The 13310-nt window shown below is 43.4% G+C and overlaps 2 protein-coding genes across 3 annotated transcripts; one reads left to right on the top strand and one right to left on the bottom strand.

Annotated features, from left to right (window-relative positions):
- Positions 1-3402: 3402 nt before the first annotated feature.
- On the top strand, positions 3403-7923 carry LOC100280064 (Glutamyl-tRNA(Gln) amidotransferase subunit A, chloroplastic/mitochondrial). Its single transcript, NM_001153004.1, has 10 exons — positions 3403-4003; positions 4307-4618; positions 5278-5457; positions 5563-5657; positions 5750-5825; positions 6622-6699; positions 6936-7029; positions 7107-7156; positions 7324-7437; positions 7562-7923. The coding sequence occupies exons 1-10, from the start codon at positions 3461-3463 to the stop codon at positions 7649-7651; spliced, it is 1632 nt and encodes a 543-aa protein (NP_001146476.1). The 5' UTR covers positions 3403-3460; the 3' UTR covers positions 7652-7923.
- A 577-nt stretch (positions 7924-8500) lies between these two features.
- LOC100283330 (uncharacterized) lies at positions 8501-12927 on the bottom strand. Of its 2 annotated transcripts, XR_561745.2 has the most exons (3): positions 11664-12927; positions 10266-10313; positions 8501-8801 (listed from the first exon to the last, which is right to left on the bottom strand). XR_561745.2 is itself a non-coding variant. In NM_001156231.2 (2 exon segments), a coding segment is annotated over 1 exon segment (810 nt). In that variant the 5' UTR covers positions 12508-12568; the 3' UTR covers positions 8549-8801; positions 11664-11697.
- Positions 12928-13310: the final 383 nt, after the last annotated feature.

Here is a 13310-nt window from a genome sequence, read left to right on the forward strand (position 1 = left end):
TCCATGGGTTGAAGTATGATTAGTTCAAAAATTGTCCAAGTGTCATGTGTGGGTGTCTATTTTAGTCAAGTTATGTCACATTAGTTGCTTCGAGTCAATGTAAGCCTCTAGTACTTGTCAAGGCTATTGCTTGTATGTGAGTGTCTTGGATGTAACTATCTATTGTTTCATCCATAATTGAATAAAGATAGTTTATGCGTGCTATCGTATGTATGCGCAATAAGGAAAACAAGGATACTTATCTCAACCATAACATAAAAGGAATAAGTTCTAATTGTAACTTCATAGCCATTAGTGAAAACGATAAGTTCACAGCCATAACATCAACTCGAGTTTCTCTGCAACTTAAATAAGGACACTTAGCAATCTAAAGTAACATGTCAAAAATGTGACTATTACAACACGCAATACTTAACTGAAACTCAGCTAAGGAAAAATGGAGTTTGACGATTCATGCAAAACAAAAACTCAGACTGGTTTGTTGATAAACCAGTCCACAAGTGCTTTCCTTTTTGCTATCAAAGTTGCCCTCAAATCTTCAGCTATGTCATCCAAGCCCACAATCATTGCTTCATTCAACTCATTGTTCATCTATTTGTGTTGTTGAACCTTCAGTTTAGTTTTCTTCACTTCAATTTGTTCTTGTTGAACATCCAACTTAAATTCCATATCCTTAAAAAACTCATAGTGTGCTTCTTTCTTCTACAATTTATCTTCTCTATGATTCAACCGACCATTTGAATGTCGTGAATTCTGGTCAAATATTACGTGGACTGAGACGACGACAATGCCTTCTTCCTTGATGCCTTTGTGGAGTCTCGGCCTAATGGCCTTTTCTCGGTTATTCCTAGAGAATCGCTATCCACATCATTTACAGTTCCAGATGGTGTGGCACTGTCGACCATCTCCATGATGGGGTACATTGAAGTTTTGGTTGTTTTCAGCCATTGTAGGAATGGAAACCAGATAAAACATCAATTGAAATCTGACAAAAGACATATATCATCCAGACTAAAAAAAGTACCATGCAATGCATCACAAGTTCTTACAAATTCAACCATTACATACAACACACGCTTCAAATTGTACTAAACACAGTTACTGCATATGTCACTTGACACACGATCGTTTCTTTGTTTAGCACATAGCCTTGACCCACTAACAAATGACAAGAAACCTTACAGGTTCCAAATGCTATACCTAGTAGATCTATCAGAGTCTACGAAGTTAGCATCACTGGACGAATATAATTCAGGGGTAGAAGGTGTGCTAAAATGTATAGGATCGTGGATGGGCTGCATTTATTTGAGTTTATCATCAAGCCTCTCCATCAGTGGGTCAGAGCGAGCTTTAGACTAAATCGCGTCCTGCTCCAACAACTCGGTCTCTTACTTGGTAGCCATGAGATAATTGATGAGATAATGCTCATCACCTAGGTGCAAGAAGGCCTCTTCTACCAGATCTCTAATTTTAGAACCAACTTTACCAACAGAGGACAAGATTGAGAAGGATGGTTTGCAACACTTTGGCATCTTGGCCATCCATCTGCATTAAATGTTTAGGATGTAACTATTATGTTGGGCACAAATTATACCCCAAAGTAGAACTATTATACAAGGACCCATGTTTGAACTTGAGTATTGTGACAACAAAATACAGCAAGCATGGTAGCAACTCGCTACTTGTAGGTTATGTTAATGGACTTTAGCTGTAACAAAGAACTCACAAAAATAATTAGTCCATCCAAAGTTAACAAGGGTTATTTATGACAAGTGAAGGGTTGTGCTTACACTAAATGAGAATCATAAGTATAACAATGAAACATCCAACTAAAAGAGAAAGAAAAGGAGGTAGAACCTCATTGAATAGGAGTCCACGTGTACTAATTAACTTAAGACTTATAACTACATAAATAAAGTTTCTTGTTAGTTTAATGAAAGGAATTCTCTCCTAACTGAACCAAATGTTATAGTAAAGCAAGAACTGGGGGCAAACAACATTGTACTAGCACATAGATCTCTTCTTCGGTTTAGGGGACCTAAACCGATTCAAGGACAATGGTGTTGCAATTGTGTCGGCCTATTTGGGTTTGCAAGGTGTAAAGTATACCAACTATACGGATGTAGAAACGTAGGGTAATACTTGAAATAATGAAAGACCCTAGATCGATGAATACTCTAAGAATTTATGCCTTGCAAATAACACTAGTACTACACTGCGAACCCTAGGTGACAAATCCGAAATGAATTCAACACATTCATGTACATGCAAACCAAATCCCTAGCAAATTCGACGGTATAATCGATGTTCTCGAATTCTCAAATTTGGTGGGATGACTCTATTCTGCATGTTAACTAAATATGAGGAACGAGGTGTTGATAAATCAACTCATTCTATTCTACAACCAAACAAAAAAATGAGTAATAAAAAGATGATAGACTAGATTATTCACCAAACAAACACCATACAGAGGAAACTTATAGAGTAAGACTCACTCCAACAGGTGCCAGCCAAATCTGGCAGCTATTTTGCTCTTTGGCTGGCCCCTCCCGAATGCCTGCCCAGCTATCCGCGACGTGCATCCAACAGCAGAGGAAAAAAGAAAGAATGAAGTAAGGCAAATGATTGAGGGGACAACTTGTCAGAGACAGGGGAAGAGAATGCCTGGCGCTCGAAGAGCAGGCAGAATGCCGTTTTCTCTCTCCTCCTGGTATTTTGGCTGGCGTGTATAGCTGTTCTGTTGGAAGGCTCAATTTTGAGCTACAATGCTCAGCGGCCAGTCATTTTACCTTTGCCTGCCTGGATAGCTGCTCCGTTGGAGTAAGCCTAATGTAGTTGCAAAAAAATATATATAGAGAAAATAATCTTACTGAGTTGACTAGAATATTTTTTTAAGTTCAGATGTAGAGTAGCATCAATAAGGAGTTAAGGACGGAACAGAGTATACTTTGCTTACATACAGACATACAGTGGAATACAGACCTTGGCCCTGTTTGGCACAGCTTATTTTCAGCTTCTTCACAAATTTAAGCTGAAGTCCTGCCAAACAGGCAGCTTCTGCAGCAGCTTATCAGTTCAGCTGCTTCTCAAAATGAACTAAAAGCAGCCAACAAGCAGAAGCTGCTTTTTACCAGCTTATCAGATAAGCTGCTTTTTCAACAAGCAGCAGCTGTCCCAAACAGGGCCCTTGTCACGACCAGACGATTCGAGTCGATCTTTCCAAAAAAAAAAAGACGTCTACAAACAATTCAGTAGATCGAGACTCCTGGTATGATCCAACGACGTCCCAGCATTTTTAGTTCCACGTGTCTCCAATCCACCTGTCTCTTACTCTCCCACCCCAATCCTCCCAAATCCTCACCTTCCCCTTCCCACTCGGCCACTCCTCATCAGCCATCCCCAAAAGGCCAAAACCCGCGCACACCGGCGACGGCAGGAGAACCTCCCGCCGGCCGCCGCCATGCCGCCGCCTCTACAGGCCCACCGCCTACTCATCTCCCACCGCCGCCTACCCACTCCAGCTCGCCGCCGGTTCACCGCCGCCTCTTCCGTCCAATCCGCTCCCGCCACAACCTTGGCCCCGGGCCCCGCCACATCCTCCATCCTCTCCATCCGCGAGTCGCTCCTCTCAGGCGAGAGGACCGCGGCGGACATCACCTCCGAGTACCTCTCCCGCCTCCGCCGTACCGAGCCGACCTTGCGCAGCTTCATCCACGTCGCGGACGCCGCCGCCGAGCGGGAGGCGGAGGAACTCGACCGGAGGATTGCCTCCGGGGAGAAGGATGCGGTGGGTCCGCTCGCTGGAGTGCTGGTGGGAGTGAAGGACAATCTTTGCACAGCCAACATGCCCTCCACGGGCGGGTCGCGGATACTGGACGGGTACCGGCCGGCGTACGACGCCACTGCCGTGCGGCGGCTGCGGGAGGCCGGCGCTATTGTGTTGGGGAAGACGAACCTCGACGAATTCGGAATGGGGAGCACCACCGAGGGCTCCGCGTTTCAGGTTGGCGGACCAGAACCAGATCCTCATGTCGTTTAAACAGAGTTTGCTGAAGTTTGAGCGTTGCCGATTGTGTTGACTCATGTTGAAATATGACGTTAATGTTAGCCCGATAAGACTCTGATCATGATCAGACCAGGGACAGTTCCAGAATCGTTAATGAGTACCATCTTAATATAGGCGGCTAGTTGCATGTCAGTATTGATGTTGAAATGTGGGGACTTCCCTCGGAGATGAACTGCGCTGCTAAAAATGTAGACACATGGTGATGTGTGATTATGACACATATTGTTTGGTGATATGCAGGTGACAACGAACCCGTGGGATGATTCACGTGTGCCTGGGGGATCCTCTGGTGGTTCTGCTGCTGCAGTATCTGCTAGGCAATGCGTAGTGTCACTAGGTAGTGACACAGGTGGAAGTGTGAGACAACCAGCGTCGTTTTGCGGTGTAGTGGGATTGAAGCCAACTTATGGCCGGGTTTCTCGTTTTGGTCTCATGGCCTACGCTTCATCGCTGGATGTTGTGGGATGCTTTGGTTCGTCGGTTTTTGACACTGCAACCATCTTATCTGTTGTTGCTGGCCATGACAAGATGGACGCAACCAGCAGTTCACAGGTAAAGAAACAGAGGCTAGAGGCTTAGCCTTAAAAGTACATTTGTATGATGTTTCCCATTTCAATCAGTAATATGTTTATTATCTGGTTGGGTTATAACATTATCTGGTACAGTTGCAAGTTGAACCACATGTTTATTTCTATTGTTGGCAAACATGTCTATGACCTCACATGTATTATTTGTTTTGTTGGGCTTCACAGGTTAGTTGTACGCTTGGACATCAGATTTCATTTCCATGTGATCGTGCCATGTTTTGATTTGGTTGTTAGTAATTGTATTAATATGGTTTGATTGGGATGACTTTTGCACTTTATTCTATCTATTTTTTTTATCAGTAATAAAGGCAGCACATGGGTTGTCTTCTTATGGTTGGAAAACAAATCACAGCATAACATTCACAAATGACTAAGAACAGATGTCAGGAGGATTATACTAGTCTGCCCCATACTCCCATTCTTATATATAGCGTTGATTTAATACATTTATATCATTAAAACTATGCAGCTGTCCTGTATGTTTGTTAACAACCCTTAACTTGTTTTTGTCCTTCTATTCTACTCTGCAACTGGATCATGATCCATTAGTGATTTGAGCATACAGGAAGGCATAACATTGATGTTTGGTTCATTGCTACTTGATCTCTTCTGTCACCTTTCCAGGTTGTTCCAGAGTACGCATCGGAGTTGGTCTCCCTAGATTTACTAGAATCGAAACCATTAAATGGTGTGAGAATTGGGATTATACAAGAAACTCTTGGAGAAGGTGTTGCCAGTGGAGTCGTATCATCAATCAAGGGTGCTGCTTCACACCTGGAGCAGTTGGGATCTGTGGTGGAAGAGGCTTGTTACTTTCCACTATCCTAAATATATATTAAAAAACACGTCCTTTTAACGGGATTCATGAAAGAAATTTTAACTGAACTTTTGTCTTCTATTGTATTTCAGGTTTCACTGCCTTCATTTTCTCTTGGCTTACCAGCATATTACATACTAGCCTCATCTGAAGCTTCTTCTAATCTATCACGCTATGATGGTATCAGGTGATCTTGCATTCTTGCGGTAGCTAATCCTTATCCTTACCCCTGTATATTCAAAGTATCATAGGATTTATACTGTGGAGTACTGTTTTCAGGTATGGAGGACAGGTCTCGGCGGATGACTTGAATGAGCTTTATGGAGAGTCCCGGGCTAATGGTTTTGGTCATGAGGTACAATATTCTCAGTTACTAATATATCATATATAAGTCCATACTCCACTAGTATACTCATAAGTTGTCTTTTCAATATTTATTCATGATCCCGTTAGATGTAGTCATGTAGCTTAGCACATTGACCAATCTGATTAGGAGCTGTCACATTGTGTAGAACTATGCACGTGTCCCATGTCATCACAGCTCAGGGATTAGTCATGCTGTACATAGATTTTGACTGACTTCTTTTGCTTTTTAATATTTTTATTATGATACTGTATATGCACAAAATCCTGGCTATTATTACAATGAAAAAACAACAATTATATGCTCCAGTGCTCCACTCCATTTGCAAAGAATATAAATTTATAATTTAGAAAACATATCCAGTTTCTCACTAAAAGGGCAGGCTTGGTGCAGTGGCGAGAGTTGTTTCATTGAGTCACTAGGTCGCTGGTTCGAAGCAACCTGGGCCTGTCCCTTTTTTTATCTTGTTCCTTGTTAAAGAAAGCTTTTAAAATTAAAGACAGCTTTGACCGGTGTGGATTGAGGCCAGGCCAGGCCAGGCTTGCAAACTTGCGTTGTGGAAATGGCAATACTAAGTTACTAACCCATGTTGATCTGCCAGCTGTGGGCAACTGGGCATGTCTTGTTACTTGTTAGTAACATTGCACTAATTGAAGTGTGGCTCGTATTATATACGCGCACAGTATGCTATTTGATTTGCAGTGTTGGATAGTGTTTGAATCTTTTGCATTTGAAATGCTTATTTCCATCGAGTAACATGGTGAAAAAAATGGTTCTTTCTTTCCAGGTCAAAATGAGAATTTTGATGGGAACCTATGCTCTTTCTGCTGGGTACTATGATGCATACTACAAACGAGCACAACAGGTAATTGCAGAGCAGTGGCATCCAATTCAACATTTGTATTTAATTATCTTATGGCACAGTTCAATGCCACCAAAAGTAGTAAAATACATGCATTGTAGTATGTGAGGACATTGGAAGCTTCAAAGACGTTTTTGAAGACGTGGCATTCAATGTTTGTTTTTAATTATCTTACTACTAGTCTACTACACAATTTGATGCCACTGAAAGTAGGTACTAAAGTACATGCACTGTAGTAGGTCAGGACACTGGTTAAGCAAAGCTTCAAAGATGCTTTGGAAAGATACGACATTCTAATCTCACCAGCTGCGCCATCAGCAGCCTACAAGATAGGTATGTTACAATCTGCTTGTAAGTATGACCCCCTTCCCTGATCTATTTAGGGTTGATAGTTCAATTCTTTTTGGCAGGTGAAAAGATAAATGACCCGTTAGCCATGTATGCAGGAGATATCATGACGGTATTTGATACTTTGCTGTCTTTTGTTGATTTCACTTCTCTCTTCTTTGCACTCTGTACCAAAGTGCCTGCTGACATGGAATTCTCTGCGATATGGTGCTCATTTTGTGAAGTTTTATCTCATGATAGAAATGTATGAAAGGGTTGCAAATTTTCTGACTTATGTAGGTGAATGTTAATTTGGCCGGGCTTCCTGCATTGGTTGTGCCTTGTGGATTTGTTGAAGGTGGAGCTGCAGGGCTCCCAGTGGGACTCCAGATGATGGGATCTCCATTCTGTGAGGTAAAAGTTATGGTGCTGATTACATTTAGAACTGGAGATTGCTCCACGTTTCTGCAGGGCTCCTCATTGAATTCAGGGGTAGCGAGTAGATAATCCACTGAATAACTTCTGCCATTTTAACCAGGGGAATTTGCTGAGAGTAGGCCACATCTTTGAGCAGACTCTCCAGAATCTCAGCTTTGTTCCACCGTTGTTGGCAGAGGGCCAGTTGTAACAGATAATCCACTCGCTGCTCAACAAGCAATTACCTGAGTTACGGGTTTTGGGGTGGCTTTCTGTCATTCGCATGCGGAGGAAATTGGTAGCACGCATGACGCATTTAGAAAATAGAATGTTTTGCTCGTGGGGTCGCTGATAATTGTGAGAGAGCAACGACACCCATGTGATGTACACCAGCAACCAGCACATTGCATACCACACAGCATTTTACATGCCTTCAGAATGATTGATGATTTTGTATCAATGCTGGTTTTCTCAAGTGTCAAATTTTGCATAGAAAATATTAGTGTCCCTGGCAGAGGTGAGTATTCCAGCACCTATAAGCAGTTGTGGCCTTGTGGGGATCCGATGAGAAACAGAACAGAAAGCAGAGAAACAAAACAGAAAGGACCCATTTGGACGTAGATATTGGATGTTAGAATTGAATGGATCCAATACAAAATCTGCATAGTATTGAAAATGTGTTGCAATATAAATCTGTTGTTTGGATGCAATTAATACAAAGGGAATAGGCTCTGAATTGTGAGAGACAAATTCTAGTTGTAGTTCAATACTGAGAAATTCAACTTTAATTCCAACTCTGAATTGAATTCATTAGATAACCAAATATCAGAATTTAGGATTCCTAGTTTCAATTCCTAATTTCAGACTTCGATAATTACATCCATGCGGGGTGAAAGTACAGTTCGTGTAACACGCAATCAACCAAGCGTGAACGAATCGCATTTTCAGCCTTACACGAAATCAAGCAAGCGTAGACGAATCGCATTTTCAGCTCGCAACATCATGGCACCTACTATGCATTCCCAAGATCATACACGAAATATTCGAAACAGCAATCGGGTTATAAAATGCAAAAGCAAATACGTCCCAGACTGCAACTTCTGAGTGCAGGTCCAATTGAATAATAAATATATAATATAATACGGTACTGGAAGGTACACGACAGGAAATACGGTTCAATTGAATTTTCTACACGAGCTGCACATAACGCTCCGTAAAAGTTACTTGGCACTGTTTGGTTTCCAGGTACAGATTATTGAGGATCTCGGATGGCTAGACTCCAGATTACTGAATCAAAATCTCCATCATTCTATAAACAGATACAATTCTGGAGCTCCAGCATCAACTTATTGTTTCTGCCACTGCAAGGAGAAGGAATCAATTAAAAACCTGGTAATTAAAGACTAATTGTCTAATTCCATGTCTGATGTGGAGCATTTGAAATGCAAACGAGGCACAGTAAACAGCAATGCCTTTGGAAGACAAATGGGGAGTGCCTATCTGCCCAAAAGATATGGCTCCAGCAAGTAAAGTACTCCCTCCATTCCAAAATATAGTGAATGTTGACATACATACAAACTACATTCATAAATTAATTAATGGATGCATGTTTAGTCTATAACGAATTATATTTGGGATGAAGGGAGTATACAAGGTCTTACTAACCATAACAAAAACTCCGCTAGCAGGGAAGTTATATTGTTTGAAAGAAGAAACCAGTCTTCAACAGACCGATAAACAGCACTGAACCCTGACAGTGGACCCTATAGCGCCACACCATAACCTAGGCCAGTGACCACAAACCCACCACGACCTGGTTTGGGCACCCTGGCACAACCCCTAGGTAGGACCAGCTCTCACACAGGCTGACTACCATAGACCAGCGCCCTGCCACTATTTTATGGGTTGCTAGCGAGGGAGTTTTCTTAACCATCCCTGAAACTCGCTCCCACAGGGAGTCAACTAGGCACTGGAGGTGCTACTCTAGAGTGTAGCTATGAGCCATTTCGCTTATTAAGCATAAGTGCATAACCACTTTGTATCCATTAGAAACTTCTGGATAAAGCAATGAAAACAAAAACTCGACAGCACCTATGACAAAAACTGATGTATACAGCTATGACAAAAGTAATTGGTCTTGTACTCAAATTCATTTGTTTCTTTGGGAAATGGTCAATTATTAGGTCAAGAGTCAAAAGTAAATTAAACTATTTTTATAACTAGATTTTGGATCAGGCCAAGGTGCGGATTGCATGCCCAATGCCCACTGGATCTGTGATGCAGAGAGTATAAGTGGCTTCTTATGACGAAATAGACTCATGCCCACTAAATTTTTGGTACAATCAAACTAAGACATAAGCCAAAGATAAAAATGAACTGCTGCTGAAAGCTCAAGAAGCAACTTACAGTATTAACATAGTACACAGGTGCTCATAACCCTCACTTAAACTATATCCTGAGTCACACATGCATCAATCAATTGGGATTTATTATGCGTGTACAATTTATACGTGAACACGGGTGCTAACTTCCTTTCCAGCACACTTACAGCAATTTATAGGCGAACAAAGGTGCATCTAGTATATAGCAATATAATATGGCTCCTCAAACTTACCCTCTAGATGTTACTTGCAGCAATTCGATAAACTTAAAAGTTCAGTGTAAACATAACATTCTTCAACAAAAAACTAATGCATATATAGGTATTGCATTTTTTTTAACTTTTTCCAATGAACACTAGATGCTGGAACTGTGCTGCTGCACGACGCTGTAAGTATTGCAGTTAATATAAATCACTAATTTGTTGGAAGTACCCTATCACTTACATTAAATTCCAATGGCCAGTCTTCAGCATTTTAAGATAAAATGATAATCTGTTTAGACCAACTCCAAGAGATTAGCTAAAAATAGATAACAAAATTCATGATTTAGCCATTCTTTAACATCAAAACTACACAAGAAAACTAGACTACCCCCAACAGCTTTTCTAAAATTTTCACTCTATATTCAAAATTGCCCTGACATCCCCCCCCAAAGGGCATCCAAATAGATGAATCGATCTCTGAATAAAAAGCAAGCCACGTAGGCCCAAAACAAAGGGTAGACCTAGAGTGCCGGATGCTCCCACATGAGGGGTCTAGGTGAGGCAAGCCTTCCCCCGCAACCTACGACCTGGTGACTCAGTGAGACAGCTCTCACCACTGCATCAAGCCTATCCTTCAGTTGTGTGGGACCCACACTCCACTCATCTGTTCCCTTTCCTCTAGCAGCTGCTTCTTTGCACGAAAGCATGGTACTACACAGATGCAGCAACCATCTCTAGGCCGAAGAAGCATGCCTTGAGCAACGTCGCTAATGGTTTGCTCGGCCGCGTTGGTGGGACTGTGATACGTCATCGCCTCCTGGCTGTCGAGGAACTCCATGCCATCAGCGTCCTCAAGGCTGGGGAAGCACGCCCCCTCCCTGCCGAGTGCCGACTTCCTTGGGCGCAGCCACGCAAGTGTAGTACCTCATCAAGCATATCCCTGCCCGCGCTTTGTCAAGCAGGCCGCTCCCTCAGCAAATCTTAATTGTCCATGGGTAATCACAGTACATTAGACACACTATCAGGTGAAGGTCTGTTTGTTAACAGCTAAATAGTTAGTCCACTCTCCTGATAAATGAAATGCATTGGCAATATCATAGGCATGACTGAATCAATCATGAGTTTGTGATATCCATGCCTTATTTACATGAACACACAGATACTACAGAGTTAAAAAAAATAGCTCAAGCAGGACAGTTGCAAGTGTATTGTGCTGTTTTCAAATTTTCTATAAAGTATAAACATGATATAAAGTGAAAAAGGCTGAAAAAAATCAGCAATGTGATTGTGATTAGCATATCTTGTTAAAATCAGTCAACAGGTACTTTCTAGTTAGATCTCTTATCACAAGCAAGAATACTTTTGGACCTTATGTACACATTTAGGGAAGGTACATGTTAACATGTACATTGGATCCATCTAATAAGAAGGTAAAAAGTATTAATCGTAACGCCCAGAATGATACTGGTACAAGTACAATGAAACCCTACAGCGTCATTATTCACGGAGCGAATCAAAAGGAACTACAGGGGCATTGTATGGAACGAAAGAAACCGTCGCACCAGACACATATCGTGCAAGTTTTCTGATCCCAGATCCAGAATAAGAGGACAATGTGTTGATGAATGATGCTACGCACCGATTGAATGACTGGATGGCCATGGAAGGAGTGGTCAGAAGATGATGTCGTCGTCCTTCTCCCCACCAGCAACCAGCAGGTTTGCCGCAGCCCCCACGGAGATACCCCTCTTAAGCGCGAGATCCTCGGCAAGCTGTTCCTCCGCAAATAGCCTGGCGGCGGCCATCTGGCGCTCGATCTCCCTCTTCTTGTAGCCCTGGATCTTCTTGAGCCTGAAGAAGTCCTCGCGCTCGAGCTCGTCGAGCTCCCCCTTGATGTAGCTGATGGTGTTCTCGATCCTGGGCTTGACGACGTTCTCGAGCGCGTTGACGCGGCGGTTGGTGGTCTTGATGGCCTCGTCGAGAGTGAGGAAGGAGGTTTGCAGAGATGCGAGCTCGACGAGCACCTCGATGGCCTTGACGTGCGCGGAGCGGCAGGCGGCGACCTGCTGCCCGCCGCGGGCCAGGCCCGTGAGGCTCGGGGACGCGTTGGAGGGGCCCCCGGAGGCCGCGGCGGGGTCGACGAAGTGGGTGAACTTGGGGAGCTTGACCCCGGCCACGTTCTCCTGGTGGGAGCGGACGCGGACGGATGCCGCGCGGACGGACTGGAGGATGACGTGGCGGACGCCGTCGCCAGCGACGTACTTGGCCTCGGCGAGGGAGAAGGAGGAGGCGCGCATCGTCTCGCCCATCGACTCCTTGGCGGCGACGATCTTCTTGAGGATGGCGCGGAACTGGACCGTCAGCGCGTCGGACTTCTTCTTCAGCAGCGCGTGGCCGCGGGTCGCGCCGACGAGCCGAGCCTTCATGACGCCGAGCATCGTCACCGTCGGCACGACGTTGAGCCGCTGGTTCTGCCCAGCCATCGCGCCCGCCCCGATTAGATCCGCTGGCCGACGGCGAGTATATGGGAGGGAAAGGCCGAAAGGGGGCTGACCGCTGGTCGTATCTCTCGTGTATGCCGGCTGCTAATTTCGGGACTAACCCCGATCTCATCCAACCAATACAACTCAAATTCTTGATCCGCAATAATTTACAGATATGAGTTACGATTTTTGACCTAAAACCTAACCTAATCTAAAAAAATCTACTCAAATAAAAAAAATCCGACCGAACCGAAAAAATCCGAGCCAACACGTCAACCAGAGAGCACAAGCTGACCTGACCCAACATTAGACACATGTTAGATACGAGCACGACCCATAACCCGAAATCGACCTAACGTTTGTACAGATCTATTTGGGACTCGGGTGTTTATTGGGTCTGACCGTCTAGATTGAGTTGAGTTGGCTAATGACTCCTTTAGTATGTTCCTCCGAAAGCTCCTCACTCCTCTACATACCCTTTCAAAAAATCTACTAAAGGAAGGTTTTTTTACGGGAACCCTATTTCATTAAAAAACAGAAAATATAATTCGACAAAACAAGTTTTTGAGCCCGACCATAGCCAAACTTCTACCACTATCCAGACTAAAATCTGAATACAATACAGGCCTGCACGCAGTCTTTCACAAAACAAAAGTACTAGGCTCAGGAGTAGTGCTGGAAATATGGGTCGATCTTTTTAGACCAGTACGAGCACGACTCGAAAATAAAAGTCCAAAATATGACATAATATAAAATAATATGGGACGAGCTAGCACGATCCAAGGCGAGCCTAGATCGGGCCT

This window comes from Zea mays, chromosome 2 (genome assembly GCF_902167145.1).
Source record: "Zea mays cultivar B73 chromosome 2, Zm-B73-REFERENCE-NAM-5.0, whole genome shotgun sequence".
NCBI lineage: Eukaryota > Viridiplantae > Streptophyta > Magnoliopsida > Poales > Poaceae > Zea > Zea mays.